Consider the following 17,784-nt stretch of genomic DNA (forward strand, 5'->3'; position numbering starts at 1 on the left):
TATTGTGGTCGGGGGCACCCCCGGCCTCCAATCTTAGGTCACCAGTCCAGTAGGTAGGTCCGCTCTGCCTCTCCCTGCTGCAGTGGCACTCTCGGCTCACCTCAGAACATCCCACACCTCCCTGTGGGGCTCGGCGCGTCCCCTCGCCGGGTCCGATTTGTAGTGCACCACCTGCCCGTGCTCCTCCAATTCCAGGGGGGCACAGCCGCCCCCCCCCCCCTTGTTGCGTTCGTCCCCACAATCGACAGGGCCCTCCGGTAATGTCCGACCACCCAGGGCCCGAGCCCAATAGCGCAAATAATTTGCAGCGCAGGCCGCGTCTCCTACCAGAGTGGCGTTGTGTCTCCGGGGGCCAGGATCAATCCCCTGCAGTGTCCAGGGCGCCAACAGTGTTCCACACGCCTCTGTGCCCCCCTTCTCCAACGCTGGTCCTCAGGTGCCGCCGCGCACTACCGGTCTCGTCGTGCACGTAAAGCCCCAGGCAGGGTGTGGAGGGTCGGTTTGGCGCCTACAGCGCCCTTCACCCGGGCGGTGTCTCGGCTCCTGGGTCCAGGATAATTCCCCCGCATCAGCAAAGGATGTCTCAAGGAGCCCGCACTCCTCCACAAGAGTGGCTCCAAAGACAAATTTGCAGGCCTCCTGTTCAGAGCCACAAGGACATAATTGGCTCCCACCATCTTAAACCCACACCTGTATTCTGTCTGCGTGAATGCTGAACCCCCCAAGTGGAGTCCCACCATCCTGGACCCTTGGTTGTGGTGCTAAAGGTGCCCAGATAGCCAAAATCCAAAATGTGTGACTTCGAAAATTGTTGGCTAAAAACTGCTCTGATAACCGAGGGAAGACTAGGACCAACCTGTGTGTCAATCAACCCAAGGTGCATCGCCAGTTGGCCTGCAGTCGCGGCTGCTCCAGCTATGTTATTCTCCGCAGAAGCAAGCCTTGTTCGCTGGTCCTTTGCTAAGGTCCTGGAACAATATTTGACTACAGTCTTCAGCCTCGTCCCGCTGGATATTTTCGACTTCCATGAAAGTGACTAAGTCTTACCATAGAAATCTTCACCGCTACTTGTTCCAGCGACTCCCAGAGGACGTCACTCACTTTTTGTACACCTCCAGGAGTTTTGTCCCACTGATCTTTACCTTCTGAGAACATTTTTCCTAAATTCTTTCAATTGACTTCTTGTATCAAACCTGTACTCCATCGTGGTCAGCCAAATTTTGCAACTTTAACCTGGACCCGGGCGACTAGATGTCTGTGGTTGATGCTTTGATCTTTAAGGTGCTAGTTTTTACTGAACTTTAAAAAATCATAACTCTGGTTCTACTTATTGGCTTTTTGTCATTTTGCTGTCAAATAATGTATTCACGTTTACTCTATTTTTCTAAATTGGTGTGGGGTTTTTCGTGTAGTGTTTTAACTTTATTACTGTTTTTGTAATGCATAAATCTTTTACACATTGCCTCAGATTTAAGCCTGACTGCTTTTATGCTAATCTACACAGCGATAAGCACAGGTTAATTTTGGGACTTTTAAGGTTCACCCTGCTAGAAATTGTGACTGTTGCTTGACCATGGCTCACATCACAGTTAACCAACAACCCAATGCTGACAACAACATGTACGTTTACCCAAACATACTCACCCACGGTGTAGCATGTTACTTGTCCAAAAATATGCTTCAGAGCCCCACATAGTTGTAGGAAGCGCTTTATAAATGTTACAATACGTCAGTTGGAGAACAATGTAAAGGTATTTAACTAGAAGTATTGGCGATAGTAGTCATTGTTTCATGAAGTTTAATTAAATTGGAAAGTATGACCTATGGGTTAAAGTGCATTCATCCAGAATCCAGCGTTTTCAGCATAGCAGTAGGACCTGTAAGAATGTGTATGGCAATCTTTTAGAGGTTTGATTACTGTGGAGCAAGTGATTTTTCCTAAGTAAGCAGCTGAAAGCCAGACACAAAATTGTAAGGGTATGGTGCTCATTTTTCATTTATCTAAGGCACAGCCATCCAGGGCTGGGGAAGTAACTGGCCAGCACGAAGGTCGGCATACAAAATCAATGTTGTGTGTCCCCGTGCAAGGGAAGGGCAAGGTAACAAATGACAGGTCCAGGGCTGACAATTCCTGCTATAAATAAAGTTGCAAAAAGAACAATTGATGGGCAGAATGTTGAACAATGCCAAGCATTGACCCCAGTACAGAGATCTGGGCCTAAATCCATTGTGTTTTGCTCCCTATGCCATTCCAGTTTAAACCCATCCATATGCAAATCAGTCTTGACTCTGCTCCCCATGGGAACAGTCCAGCCTGAACTGCCAGGCCAGGTCCTCCCTGGACCGTAAATGTGCATCATGGGACCGATTTCAGGCTTTCCCCTCATCAGCCAGGCTAGCTTTGATTCCAGTGGCATGTAGAGCATGGGACCCATTTGGGCATACCCGAACCACTCGAGGTGACAAATGCAAAAAGAAAAATTGGTGTACAGAATTTTGAACAATGTCAAACATTCACAGACCCAAAACTGTAGGGGGGTGCTCATTTTTCATTTATCTAAGGCACAGCCATCAAGGGCTAGGAAAGTAACTGGCCAGCACGACGGTGGGCACACAAAGTATCATCGGGTGTCCCCGTCTCAAGGGCAAGGGTGCAGCAAAGTAACAAAGGACAGGCCCAGGGCTTCCCCATCCTCCCAAAATAAAGTTGTGGTTTGAGAGCGTAAGGTCATGGCAATGGTTCAGTTGGGCTGCAATGTTTAAAAGGGATATTGGATATAGCGAAAACAAAATCTCATTAACCGCCCCGTTTCTCTGTTACCAACAATAAACATTCTAGAATGTTGATTTGTTTGATGTCAGCTAGGGGTTCAGGATGTATTTTGTCACCATTCACTGAATGACCCTTTTAAAGATTCCAATCTAGACTATTGAGGATCTGTGCTCATGCCATGTACGGTATGGGAAGCAAATCCTATTTACCTGCACAGAGGAAAAAGTATGTGGAAAGAAGGGTTGGGGGTGGGTGGGGGTGGGGGCCTAGATCTGAGTGACCTCAGTGCAGGAATTATCTTTTGATAGGGAATTATCTTTTGGGATTTATTTGGGTGGCTTTAGGTTGAAGTTTGGACAAATGTACTTTTTGCAATGCACACCCACTTATGGGATAATTTTGGGGAATCTCTGCCCAGTTATGTTGAAATTTGGCAAAATGAAAGTTTTTTTTTTTAACTTCATTCTTGTTCCGATTATGTATTTTAAACAACTGTGACCAAAATTAAAGAAAAATGATTTATGCCTAGTGTGCTTGGAGCCATAATTAGTTATTACTTTGAGTTAGTTTATTTATTTATTTTTTCTTCCCCTTCCCACCCCACGATTTCTGGTCCAGCTTCATCTAACCAAGGAGAAGCGCGGGTTTCTTTGATCTGCGTGGTTTGCTTTACTGTGGGTGTGTTTTAGCCCCGCCCTTCTCTGGGGGTCACATGTCAGATTGGTATGCTTTTCAGCAATGTTTAGTTTTTACCCGTATATGGGGGGGAGGGGAGGAAGGGAGCAGAAAGAAAGCAGCTTTCACACTAGTGCGAAACCTGAGGAGGTCGGCCTCCCTTGAGAGTAAGCAGTAGTTTGACTGCTGAAGGAGGTGTCTAAGGCGGCCTTAGTGGGTCAGGGGAGTAGACATACCAGACTTGGCTACAAGCCCAGGCTCTAAAACAACATCCAAGTCATCAAATTTGCCCAGGCACGCCATGTGAGGTTCAAATGACAGTGGAATTTAAGACGAGCGAAGCGCACAGCAGGGCTTAGAAGCTGTACTAGGAAGAGCAGGACTTTCAACAAGCTGACGTTACTGTAAAACCTACCAAGGGAGTGTGCGCACCTCCGTATAAAACGGTCCCTTTGCATGAATAACGTCCTCGTTGACCGCCTTTGGGGTGATTTTGAGGCTTGTGAAACGAAAGCAGCAACGGGCTTTGGGCACTGGAGACTGCACGTTTTACGAACTGGCGTCTACGGCAGCATCTGAAATATCATCACTCGCATGGTTGCCTGCGTTACGTTTCTCTCTGACAGTTTGAAAAGAGCCCAGAAGTGCAACATAGGGAACATTTAAGACGCTTCACGGCGCTTCTTTAAGTGAAGCGAACCAGCATGCTGTGTGCTGCCTCAGCAGGTGAGCTACATTCTAACTCGCGTGTGCTTGCGCATCAGGTTTGCATGTTCCAGGTTATTTCTGCAAACAGCTGTCGTACTTTCATGTCGGACTTGCTTTTTTTCCCTTTTCTTTTAGGGTCGGGAGAGAGTCTATTATGTTTCCTGCGTTTGAGACCTGTTGCAATTATAAATAATCACTCCGTTATTTTTATTAGTCTGTGTTTTGTTTGTGCATTGTTATTTATAATTTTAAGGTCATAGAACAGTTTCTTTAAGAATAGGTTATCTAAAAAGGCAAAATGTTGAGCTTAAAGTTTTCTACAAAACGATAGTGCCCATCTCTTTCTGGTTCTGTAAATTACACTTATAAGCGATATATTATTAACTATTCAGCTGTGTACCGTGTTAATGGTCTTGTAAATACGCCCATGACAGTCTTTCAGACTGGTGTTTCATGCTCAGATTTCCAGTCTCTTAGAGGTGACCTCAATACGAGTACTTTGTGACACCAGGGGCTGCTCTTGTAACAGGGCTCTCCTACTCCAGCACTGATTATGAACAGGACACAAGAGGGTAGGATATTGATCATATTCGGTAAATGTCGATACCACACGATGAGGTATTAACCTGCTGTGTTAAACTCTTTGAATTCAGAATTCTACCCCTTCTTGAAATGAAGCAAAGCACACGCATTCAGTATTTATTGAATCGAAAGCTGCATGGTTTGCCTGTTTGAGGTGTTACCTTGATACCTTTTGATAAGCTCTACCTGGTCAGATGTTGAGGGGTGCTGTTAGTACTGTCAAACTTGGAATTCCTATCCCTGAGCAAACTCCCGTTTGCACTGCGACAAGTATTTAGCCAAAAATTGGGAATCAAGAATTTAGTCTCTTAAATTCTTTCACTTTGTTTTCATTTTTGTGATTTAGTTTTTGTTGCTTTTATTAAATATGTAGTGTTTTGTATATGGCCACACGTCAGAGCATTGATAGTTGGTAGTAGAAAAACACATGTTCCCTGGCATCAGTCATTGCTTCAGATGATTGTGCTCTTATTAAAATCTTTATAAAGCTTTTAGAATGAACACAAATCAATCCCAGCAAAAGAAGTATTAGATGGCACGCAATTTTCTCGAGGCTCTACTCTCTACTTACTTGCCCAACTGATTTTGGTGATTGCTGGATTTGTACAGTTTTTTCAATTGAGATAAACAGGACCTGGTAAATTTGAGGGCTAGTGTATCTGCTGTTGGAAACGGTAGCATAACTAGGAAGCTTTAGGGCAGTTACGGTTATAAACACCTGTATGTTATAGACTTGTCATTTTTTAAATGTTTTACAAAGGGCAAGTTTAATGGTAATGTTAACTGCTACTACCCTTTTATTTTTATTTAATAGAGGAGGCTCGGTATTTGCTTTCTCGAGAAACCAGATGCCACTACCTTGGTGAGGATATGTAATTTTAATAGCAATCCTTACTATGTAATGCATTTTATAAACTGTGACCTTTTTCTGCTTCTTGTCACTGTCGTGTGAAGTTTCCGAACTGTACATTTAATTAATTTGGATAAAATGTAGGCCAGATGCAATTTTTTTCTGATTTGCTACTCTTTTATGCTATTACACATGTCCCTTTATCGATCAGTCGAATTATTTGTCTTTTTATGACCTGATAGATGGATTTTTTTAAAGTTACATGCCGGTCCAATAAGAATAGCTTCTCTTTGGATGACTCGGTGAATGTAAGAGTGCATTGGCATATTTGGCAACATATTTTAATGCCCTAGCCAGAGTTTCAGATGAGCTTCCCCACTGTGGTGTAATAGCGATATTCTATTCGTGTATGCATTTAGTAATTATTTTCTATGCCAGAGGGTTAAAAGAGGCTTGGAGCGTTATGGTACTGTGAAATGTTTATGGTGATGTATTATTTGGGGGAGGTGAAGGCAGCAGTTGCCATAATAAATTATTCGTTTAAGTCTTTGTAGGCCTTGTGCATTGTCTTGTCCCGTGTTTGCTGAAGGCACCCCGTGCTGTTGATGCTTTTGCTCCTTTCCCAAATTCAAAAGGCTTGCACTGGCATTGTAGCCTTTACTGCCTATAACCAAGTCTTATAAAAGGCAGCCTGACTTCAGGTCAGCAGGAACACAAAGCTAGCTGGCTTTGTAAGGATGTTGCACTACCTCAAATCTTTATAATGATCATGGCACTTTTGGCCACTGCAACATTACGGAAAACGTCACTTCCAGAGCGAAGCCAGCTGAAGCTGCATATACCTTAAGGGCAGATCTGTTTTAAATGGGCTCCTTGCATTGCTGCGAAATATTAATTAAGAAATACGAGTCATTGTGCCAGTGAATGAGAAGAGCAGTAAAGTCACTGCCCAATGTTGCATTTCTTGAATGACTGTTGGCTTCAAAGTAGATTGGTGCACCTGCTAATGCTTCGCATTTTCACGCGAGTTACCTTGTGCTTACTTGAGATTGTTTATTACGCTTCCGCCTATGTAGGTGTCCTTAGTCTTAAGTCATTCAGTTACTGTCTTTTGTAACGTGCCAAGTATCCATAACTTGATAGCAAACCCATCGGGAAGTCCCTCAATTTTTCAGCCCTCTGAATACTTTCAGTCTGTACGGATAGTACCGACGCTGCCATACTTGAGAATCCCATTGCAGCATTCCCAGCCAGATCTTGGCACAGTGACCTGACGTCCAGTTGGATCTTTCATATTTACGGTTGTTTAGTTTGTCAAAATAGATGTGGAATACAATACCGCCTTAAAGTCAAAATGCAACCGCAAAGTTGTTTTGGAAGGTTAAGCAATCATGTTTTGCTTTAAACCAGAAACTGTTCGATTTGAAACTGTGTCCGATGTATTTTGTGCTAGAGTAGAGTTGCTAAACAATATTCATAACTAATTTGAAGAAATCGCAGTGATTAAGTTAATAATTTAATTTTTGAACATACATTTATGAACGAGTTTTGCCCGTTTCTTGTACTGGAGACTCCACATTAGATAGCATCAGATTGTAAGATTCTGATTGAAAACAATCAGATCTGAACTTTTTTCATTTCACTTATCTTGCGGCACTTTTTGTCTTTGCCACCTAATTCCATTTTCACATGAAGCGAACACGTTTGCACATTTCATGTCAGCATAGTTTGCTGACAACTGTTATTGTATTTATTTTCCAATAATATATTTTTATGGAGTGGTAACATTGAAAGGCCTAATTCCTCATAGGGCAAAAGGAGAGCTTTTCTGTCACTGGTATATATTAACTATGAAAGTGAGGAAGATGAATATGCTGGTTGTTTTGTGATTACCTTCTAAGCAGAAGGGTATGGGTGGCCTCTTGAAATTTATTTTCCTTTCCAAATATTTTTTCAATCTGGCACTGTTTGTTGACTTTGGTCAACTGGAACATTGCACGTGAGCACCAAGAAAAATATTTTTCCCCTTTCTGATGCTGGAAATGAATATAGCATTGTTTGCAGACTAAACACTCAGTTGAAGAAGCAGAACCGTCTTCAGTGCTTTGGACAATTGGTTGTTAGACCTGAAAGCCTTAGGGTTGTCTCCCCCCCCCCCCCCCCCCCACCACTGTTTGCCTTCCTCCTCCACTGTTTATGACCTCGTTTTTGCTGCTAACCTCTGCTAACGTACTTGTGCTTTCTCCCCTGAACATTGTTATATTGGTTCATCCCTAATTGACATATTTAATTTACTTTAAGTCCCTAGTAAAGTGGTACTTCCTGTAGCTAGAGCCTGTAAATTAAATGCTACTAGTGGGCCTGCAGCACTGATTGTGCCACCCACATAAGTAGCCCTTTAACCCTGCCTCAGGCCGGCCATTGCAGAGCCTGTGTGTGCTATTTAGACTGCCATGTCAAACAGGCATAATAAAACATTTGCCGGTATAAGTCACTCTGAAGGTCGGACCTGGACAGCCTAGAGGACAGGGTGCACTGTAATTAAAAGGCCGGACGTGTACTCGTAAAAAATTTTTATGTCCTGGTAGTGAAATGCTCACATTTGTTATTCGCTACTGCAAGGCCTATGTCTCCCATAGGATAACATTGGCATGACCGTATTGCATTTTATAAGACTGATTTAAAAATGAGAACATATGACTGATTCAAGTTTGAGGTCTCTTGGATCCTAATTTAAATCTCAACTTATGATGCAGTCTGCAAATGGCACTTTTAGAAAGTTGCATTTTCTTGCTTTAGCCATTTAGTGCGTACTACCCTCGTCTTATCACTTGTGTGGGGTGGGTAACAGTTGGGCTTTGTGTATTTTCCCCTAGACAGCCACACACATTGGGAGGTTATGTGTGGCTTCATGAGCCATCCTGGCAGGATGGGAGGGAGGATCTGGATCCCGCCTCACTTAAACCTGAATAGGTTATGTCCTGTCTTCACACAAAGGTCTGCATATTCCCACCCCCTGTGTAGTGAGTCTTGAGCCAGGGTATTAAGAATGGACCTTTTTGGTCTTCAAAGTCATGTTATTGAATTATCCCTCATTTCAAAGGCACCACTGGGTAAAAGCACCGCACCTCAGACACCACCACTTAAGTACACTTCTGGACCTGTGGATACTCTTATCAGGAAGAAGGACTGCTGTGCTGCTGAAACGTCAGCCGCTGTGCTTGTCTGCTGCTTTGGTGGGAGGATCTCCTGCCTGCTGCCCTCTTGTCTGGGTGATATGACCTGGACCTGCATCACTTGATCACAGAACACAGTGTCTCCAAGGGCTAGCTGGCTGGCCTCCTGATCTGAAGCCTCAGTGACATAAGACTACCCACTCCTGCACCTAGATCCTGCCATCTGTGTCTTCCCTGCCAAGTGGTGCCACCCCAGTCGTGGAGCCTTAGAAATGGGCCCAAGGTGCTTGCCAGCTGAACTGATGCATCTTCTCTGCGAGCAAAACCAATGCATCGCTGCTGCTTCGTGGATTGGACCCGTTGCAAAAGCCCCTTCACTGCTGCCTCCAGCATCTTCGGACCGGGCCACTGCCTTCTGAGCCTCAGTTGTGCGACTCTTTACCCCGAGCAGGCTTCTCTCATTCCTCGTCGACAGCAGCCGCAAGGATGACACCGAAACTCTGCATCGCAGCTTCACCACTTGTCTGAACCAACTCATTAGCTTTGCTGCACCTTGCATCCTCGACACCAGAGTTTGCATTGCAATCCCCATCAAAAGGATCCTCTATGATGGCGCAACAGGACCTCTCACTGCACCCTTGACACATCTCTGAACTAAATGCTTCCGCTGTGCAACGCATCTTCAACCCGAATCCATGCAACCATTCACAACTCTGAATTAACGTACTTTGTACAACGGGCCTAATTGGGTTCCTGTAGGCGGCCTGTGTCCATTGTAGTCTGCCTGAACTAGTGACTTTGTCCTAGTCCGGCACAACCAGAAATCCCCAGTAGTGCTTTTTGTTTCTTGGCTCGATTTCGCTTTAAAACTTTGAAATTCCATATCTCCAGTTCTAATTGAATTTTTGTTTTTTGGTCTGGTTTTATTTATTCCAATCAGTTATTTTTTTTACTTGGCGTGGGAACTTTTTGTGTGGTGTTTTTCACTGATGTATTATTTGAAGGGTTACACAAATACTGTACACACAGCCTCTTAAGTTAAGCCTGACTGCTCTGTGCCAAGCTACTAGAGGGTGAGCACAAGTTAATTTAGGGTTTGTCTGCCTCTTCACCTGACTAGGATTGTGGTTGCTTTTAAACCAGGGGTCATACTACAGTCAACCAACAACCCAAATTCTAACAGTAATTTCAGAGTAGTATTATTTGAACAATTGCTCGCTTAGTGCCTTGCCCCCCGCTAACCTAGTCAGTCATGCTCTACATCATGTGCCTTTAAGATCATTTACTTTTGCTTGCCAGTTAACAAAACCCAGGTTTGTGAGAAAATTGAATTTTGGTGAGACTATTTGGAATACCCCCTTTTAGGTCTAGCCTGGCATTAGCAGCGCACATGCGCTGCTCTCGCCATGTGAGGGCCTTTTAGAATCAGTACGGATTCTAGATGTGCACACGGACGGACACACTATGTGCACACAGGGACTGGATGCTTTACTCGCGGCGTGAGACGGGCGCACTATTTTTCACACTGGTGGTGCCTTTTTATAATTTCTCTCTGCTTTATTATCATTTTACTCCTCATTTTTGTCTCGGTTTGAGCTATAGATGCACTACATTTTTAAAGAAATATTTGACAGTACTGCAATCCTGTTGAGGACTCCAGGGGGTTCGAGGTAGGAACTGCTTGGCACAGTCGGTCCCCTGCCACAATAGAGACAGAGCCGCTGCTCCCACAGACTGTGGAGAGGAGCTGGTGCGCCATCCCGGACTTCAAAGCGCATGAGCGAGACGCCGAAGCCAGGACTTGCTCCTACTCCTCGTCTGGCTGCTCGGTGACGTGCGTGCTGGAGCCAGGTAATGTTCTGTGCGGGTGAGGTGCATATGGATAACGAGTTTATAGCGCCTAGTTGTGCCCAGGGTTGTTTCATGCCACTTAATGAGAGCACTTGGGATCCCACACTTACGAACTTGCAGAGGTGCATCCCCCAAGGTCTGAAGCTGCCTGCACCACGTGTGAGTAGTTTCTCCAGTACAGATATTTCTTTTGATCGTGCTATTTGCATTTTTACTTTCTAATTGTCCCACTTTTGTATTTTAGTTTAACGCACACTCCTAATAAGCTGTAACTTTAACACCTCTGCTACATCTCCTCTACCAGCCTCTGGGCAGAGGACTTGCTCGCGCTGTATCCTTGCAGCTGCCTCCGGCTCTGAGGAAGTATTCACCCCATCGCATCTTAAGTGGTACTTTACTCCTGCCCTGTGAGCTCTACCACACCGCTTTACTTTCACACGAGGTGGACGAGCTCAAAAAAAATCAACAGGGAGAACCGAGCCAATGGCCTGGCTTGGCTCTAAAATCCCGTGCACGCGCCGAGCCGTGAAAAATATTTGGTTCTGTAAATCATGCAACACATATCATGTTACATATGATGGCCTCTTCATTTTGTAAATGGATTTATTTGACGTGGTCAGTGCTTCATTTGAGCTGGTGGTTTTAGATGGGGCTCACCCTTATTTTGTGATCAACACTTATTTTTCCTCATCTCATATTTATGCCGAACAAGAGGAGGGGTGCCTACCAAAGGATAATGAAGGGGGGGGGAGATAAATGCGGAAAAAACGTCAAAAGGGAGACCGTCAGAACCAGGAGGAGTGAGCTAAGGGGGCAGGGAGTGCTGATAGTGGACTAAAGAGGCACCAAAAACACATCCTTACTTCCGGCGGGTGGATATTTCATCAAATGGCCACGGGCTTCTTAGCAGTGTTGTGGGATGCGCTCAATCTTTATACAAATTAGGCACTAATATCGTTTTCACATGAAGTTATATCCCTCACTGGATTGAAGGTATTCATTACAAAGTAATAGTTTAAAAAAACTCATACCCGCCATCCCAGAAATGCCAAGAGTGAACTGAGATGCGGGTCTGGTGGCTAAGTTGACTAATGCACCCGCTGTATTCGATCTCCTGGTCAGGGGTTCAAATCCTGGCAGGTCTTCTCAGCCTTTCATCCTTCTGAGGTCAATAAAATGAGTACCATTGATTTGATAACAATATACATTGTCATTCAACGCATCCTATATGTGACAAATATTCTTGTTGTACATGCTACAGCGTCCTAGTGTATCTTCAGTGCCAGAGGCTTTGGCACAGAACACATATTCTTGAACCCATGCATCTGGAGCTTCTCCCATCTAAATGTGTTAGTGAAGAAAAAGGAAGCTCCGAGAAATAACCCACCTACTAGAATCCTACAATTTGGTTAAGCAGTGAAACCAGCTTGATCCGAAATTTTCTGGTTTTACTTTGTGGAATCCAACCACTACATAGGCGTTTGTTTCTCTCTAACTGCTTACGTGAAAGGCATGGTCTTTCATTCTTGGCGCCTGCGATTAGAGTGTGGGTGGCAGAAGCCGCATGTAAGCTCGGCTCGTTTGGGATCCAGTCTCCAAGAGTACCCTGCGCAAAGCCAGAGCAAGGTATCGGACTCGAGCTTTTATGGGCTCGCCCAGCTCTAATCCTCCCCGCCCCCAACCCTCCCCCAACCCTCCCCATGTCCAGTTCACTGCCCCATAGCCTCCTCTTTGCTTCCACATCTTGCCTGAAAACATGTCCTCTTCACAACATCTTTACAATATTATCCTCCTCAATGGCCCTATCATGTATAATTTTAAGGAGAGACTTGGCGTTTTTTTTTTGTTTGAATTGGGTGAGCAAGCCTCAGAACGTTGCTGTAATTCCTTGATCGTGGCAGTCGCCATTCCCCCCTTCACGAACCTGTGATGGGTCAGCCTGGGCTGTTGCAGCCTCAGGATACACACAAGTGGGTGGCAGTCTGCATGTCCCCTAATTTCCCCTCGTGATGTGTCAGCCTGGGCTGCTGTAGCTCCAGGACACACACCGTTCTTTAGCAGATGTGTGCTGGGCTGCGCTGCTGATGGAAGCTCACCTCGTACAAGATATTTCCTAGGTCATCCAAAGGTTGAGGCGCAATGAAAAAACAACCTGAACTCTGACCCTGAGAACAATGTTGGTGACATGGCTTAAACACGCATTAAAAATGCAAAAGGTCTCGCCTTTTATTAAGTTAAAGCCATTTGCTTTGCTATACAATACCATTAGTAAAGCAAATGGCTTTAACTTAACACCTTAGCTGCGGCGCAAATATCCCTCCCCAGTGCTGCGCTGTCCATTGGAACTAGTGCTGAATGGACGTCCAATGGTCGTGCGCAGCACTGGGGAGGTAGTGCTCGTGACGACCGTTGGCCGCCGGCAGCGCTTAAGAGGTTAATCAAAGGTGAGACCCATTGCATTTTCAATGCTTGTTAACGTAACAAACTCATTCACTGGTTTAGTCAGCTCCTATGTCTTTGTCTTGACCTGTTTGGGTTCCCGCTCTGAAGTGCTTAGTCTGAATATTCTGCTATATCCTAGAGGAGCCTAGAAACCTTGCACTACAGATCAGATGATTCTGAAAGCTTCACCGCCACTTTTTGTGGCAATTAAGCTTCTTAATGCCTAATGCTAAGTAGGGATTCACTATATTGATAGCAGGGTGGCTCTAGCCCAATGGACCGTTGTGTCTTTTGTTCCATAATACATTGGTGTTTAGCAGAACTCCCTCTACAGAATGCATTGGGGAAAAAAAGTTCATAGGTCTTTTCTAAGCTAGGCTAGAATGAAAATGTAAAACCAAAAAAAAAGCACAGGCAAAATCAAGGAATTACTAAGAATTAAGAATCGCTACAAATGTTGAATTGTAAAAATGTACCAAAAGATAATAAAACGATGGGCTGATGACTAAGGGGAGTATGCTGGGAAAGGAGATGAGATTGTGAATTATCCTGGGTAGAATAGGCTTACTGATGGGAAATGTCCTTCATTGTGCTGCTATGAGGTTCTACACAGGAAAATATTAAATCTCTGTATGAAAACCTTGGACAGTCTGCAGTACCCAAGTGTATTCTGAGCCACAGGAGCACGGCTGTGCGCATCACACCTTACTCAGGACGCGAAGGCTCATGACCCAACCCACTCTCAAGAGTCTGATTCAGGTCGGGCATGAGAAAGTGAGTAACCGCTCACTGCGTCTGGATGGCTCTGGCGGCACCACACAAAGCAGTGGGGCAAAGAAAAATTAATTATTAAGCAGAATCAAAATTAGAACTCGACCCTTTTATAGGCAATAACCCAAATACTAGGCTATGAAACTAGCTTGAGAATGAGCACTATCAAAACACTCCAAATCACTATCATCCCCTCCTTGCCTTTAATAGGATTGAAACTTTACTTCATGAAAGCTAGGAAATTTTACATTGGCAGCAGTTGACACACTTTCAATGAGAGGTCAAAATGTGATTGGTATAGACCATGTAGGACATTCTTTTCTGCAATGCACGTTGGAGATTCAGCTTCTTGGAACTGCTTGTTTACATTTTTTGTTAGCTACGAAAACAACCAGCAAGCATGTTACTTTCATCTTAGTTTTGTAAGTGTGTATTCATGGCTCCAAAGAATAATCTGCCTAATACTCTGTACACCTCCACCAATTTCTAGTCACCGACTGCCAGTCCTAATATTTTGAACTGTATTGAATCAACAAGGTCCCTGCATTAGTTCTGAGCCTTCCACAATGTCTCCATTTCCCCAGAATGTCCTGGACATTTTTATTTCCTATCTGCTCTAATCAGTGCTTACTTATTTGAATGTATTATGAAGTACTGAATTATGATTAATCAATGATTTTGCTGAAATATTTCTTGGCTGTCACGTTGGTTGTGTAAAATGTGCTTTATCCCGAGCTCTTATACTATCTTCAAGTCTTTATTTCGGTTAAACAAACCATAAAAGAATCGTTGACATATAAAACAATAAAAATCTCTAAAAACAAGTGGTACCAATAGTATCATTTTCAATTTCCACAAAAAAGAAGGGTCATAATGAGGAGTGGGACATTTTTCTAGGGGGAGCTAACTGAACCAGACCATTTTAAAATTCTTAAACCGCAATTACGAACAGTCGGCATGGGAAATACACTATTATCAATTTTACGACAAATATAAATATACATAAATATTAGTAAAAACCAGGTTCCTATATTAGTTAATAGTATTAAGAATAATAAAAACATATTAGAAAAAGGTAAAAAAAAAAAAAAGGTATTTCATACATTCCATATAACAAAATTTAGATGTAGAAATGATTCAGTGACATATCCACCACTAGACCAAAACCGTATCCCTCTATACTATTATAATTTCAGACCTCGTTTTCTTCGTACTATTGTTACAGAAAAAAGGTATTGGCTTAAACTAAATACAATGGTCTGTTTGGTATCAGATTTAAACACTCTTTCTGCCTCCTTGATAAGTCTGAATCCTAGGAGAGGACAAATAGGTTTTAACCACTTCTTCCTGCTATGTTGGTATGCTGGGCAAAGAAATATCACATGAGCCTCATCCTCCCTTATGCCCATATTGCATAACTCACAGTTTTCAAACGAAACATCTCCTATTCGACCCTTGTTACATACCCATTTCACTGTATTAGCTTTGATGTGGCGAATGCCATAACGAAACTTTAAATACAGGGTTTTTGCCACAACTGGAAATACTTCGTCCATAAGACTTTCAAAACTACTTTCACTTTTAACTTCGAGAAATTTAAGTGTCAGAACTCCAGTTTTCGAGTTGTGTGTTGTGGAGTTTGAAACAGAATCCCAGAACCTTTCTCGCAATAACTTTTTGCAAGTCAGGGTCAGGGATTCTGGATCTGTCCAATAATGGTATAACCCCGACTTGTAGAACCAATTCTCAATATGGACCAACCACAGCAACCGGGTTGTGTTCCTTATTGTCCTAATTTCTTTTAAGGCTTCTCTATAGCCAATTAGTTTGTCCGTTGCCCACAGACGAATCAAATATAATAATGGGCGTAATATGGCGTGATCATCAGAACGATATATATTTAGGTCAAGGAAGAATGGAATAATAGGTGTGAGGCGTGGTACTGCTAGCAATTGCCTAAAAAAAGTGTTTTCATGCACCAAAAAGTTTTTTTTTGCAGCATAGCCCCATAATTCCGCACCATAAAGTGTGGCAGATCGAGCCTTATACTTAAACAGCTCAATTGCTGGGGATACGGCTCTGGAGTAACTATTCCTGTGCCTTTTGATTATAGGTGCTACATTTTGTATCAGAATTGTTTTGGATTTATCAATTTGTGGATTCCAGTTCATTTTTACATCAAAAATGATACCCAGATAATTAAAACTTGCTCGATCATTTCACCATTAACACTAATTAATCTTTTAAAAATCTTATGGGGGCTAATTGCCATAAACTTTGTATTAGACTAATTAATTTCCAGCTTTTTATCTACACAATAGGATTAGAATTTGTCAAGCAAATTCTACAGTCCTCTTAGGGTCTGGGAGATTAGGATAGTGTCGTCGGCAAATAGCAAGGCCGGCACTGCTTGGCCACCCAACTTGGGAGAGTCATGCTCGCAGCCCAAGAGGGTTGTCGGTATGTCATTAACATACAAAGAGAAAAGAGTCGGCGCCAGCACACAGCCTTGCCTTGCGCCTATTTTTATGTCTATGCGCTCCGATAGTTCCCCATTTGGGCCCCACCTAACCCTAGCATAGTTGGCCTCATGGAGCCTGACAATTTATTCGACTATTTCAGTAGGAGCACCCTGGTTCTTTAATCTTCTCCACAGCTTATCCCTGGGAACAAGATCAAAGGCCGCTCTGAGGTCAACAAATGCCACGTAAAGGTGAGAATTCCTTACATTTATGTATTTCCAAATTAAACATAAAAATCTAAAAACCTCATCGACAGTGCTAATATTCTCTCTAAAACCAGCCTGGTACTTAGTTAAAATAGAATTCTCTTGGATCCAGTCATTTAGCTTGCTTAAAACTTGACAAGCATATACTTTTTGCAGGACATCAATAAGACTGATTGGTCTATAATGTGCTGGGTTTAGTCTGTCCTCCTTTTTAAAAATGGTCACAATTTCAGCACCCCTCCATGTCTCAGGGACTGGCGCTCCTCTTGCGATTTCATTGCTAAGTAGATTGATATACGGGGCCCATAACATATTCTCATGTTTCCAGAGATCCCTCGGAATCTTATCCGGGCCTGGTGCTTTCCCTGATTTGATAGCATTTATGGCTGATATAGTATCTGCCATAGTAAACTATAGTGGTGTCTGTCTTACATTTGCTCCTACATCTTCTTCATTGCCCATTTGATCATTCCCATCATAAGAGTATAATGTAGAGCAGTGTGTAACCCAGACATTTGCTTCTAAAAACTGGTCCCTGGATGGTATACCCGCTTTCTTTCCCCTGGGTATTATACCCCAAAATGTGGATTGATCTTTTGATTTACATGATTCCAACAATTCTGACAATACTTTTTCATCTCAGCCCTTTTTGGCCGTAACTAACACTTTTTTTGTATTACCTTCTTTTTTCTTTTACGGCTACTATATCTTTCCCTTTTACAGCTTCTATCAGTTCTGATTTAGCATGGCGGCATGTTTTGTTATACCATGTCCCGTTTTTCAGTGTCTTGCTTTGACCAGTATTTGCCCTTTTAGCTACTTTAGTGAGTATCTCGCTAAGCCCCAGTGACATTCTTCCATGGACATCTGCTATTGATAGTTTCTCAACTGGGTTGGGATCTAATGGGGATATTAACTTCACATAAAGCTCATAAATTTTCTGAATCATTTCCCAGAACTGCAGGCCACTTCAATGCTCTGCGGATGTTGGACATAAGGGGATCAATACTTTTGGAGTAGGGTAACCCCTCTGTAGGTAGCATAAGTAATGACTTTGAAAGGGTCAGGTTAAGAGGATAGTGGTCACTCTCTGTGCGGTCATCTACCCTCAAATCTATCGTCATTGGCCACAAAGTTATAGAGACCATTATATAATCCAGATAACTGGTACAACTGCCACATCTAAAAGTAGGTTTTCTCGGGGAGTCTGACGGCAGGCGGCCATTAC

The 17,784-nt window shown here is 43.3% G+C and overlaps 1 protein-coding gene across 2 annotated transcripts in view; it reads left to right on the forward strand.

The window, feature by feature from the left end:
• Positions 1 to 17,784, forward strand: part of NFATC3 (nuclear factor of activated T cells 3) — a 1,100,962-nt gene that overhangs the window by 123,223 nt on the left and 959,955 nt on the right. Inside the window, exon 1 of one of the 2 annotated variants that reach the window (XM_086945199.1) lies at positions 4,021 to 4,174. The exons of the other annotated variant lie outside the window; for it this stretch is intronic. Within the exon in view, the coding sequence (XP_086801325.1) occupies positions 4,153 to 4,174 (22 nt within the window). The 5' untranslated portion in view covers positions 4,021 to 4,152. Of the gene's footprint in view, positions 1 to 4,020; positions 4,175 to 17,784 lie in introns of those variants that run through there. 2 annotated transcript variants of the gene reach the window in all.

This window comes from Lissotriton vulgaris, chromosome 12 (assembly GCF_964263255.1).
Source record: "Lissotriton vulgaris chromosome 12, aLisVul1.2, whole genome shotgun sequence".
NCBI classification, from domain to species: Eukaryota; Metazoa; Chordata; class Amphibia; order Caudata; family Salamandridae; genus Lissotriton; species Lissotriton vulgaris.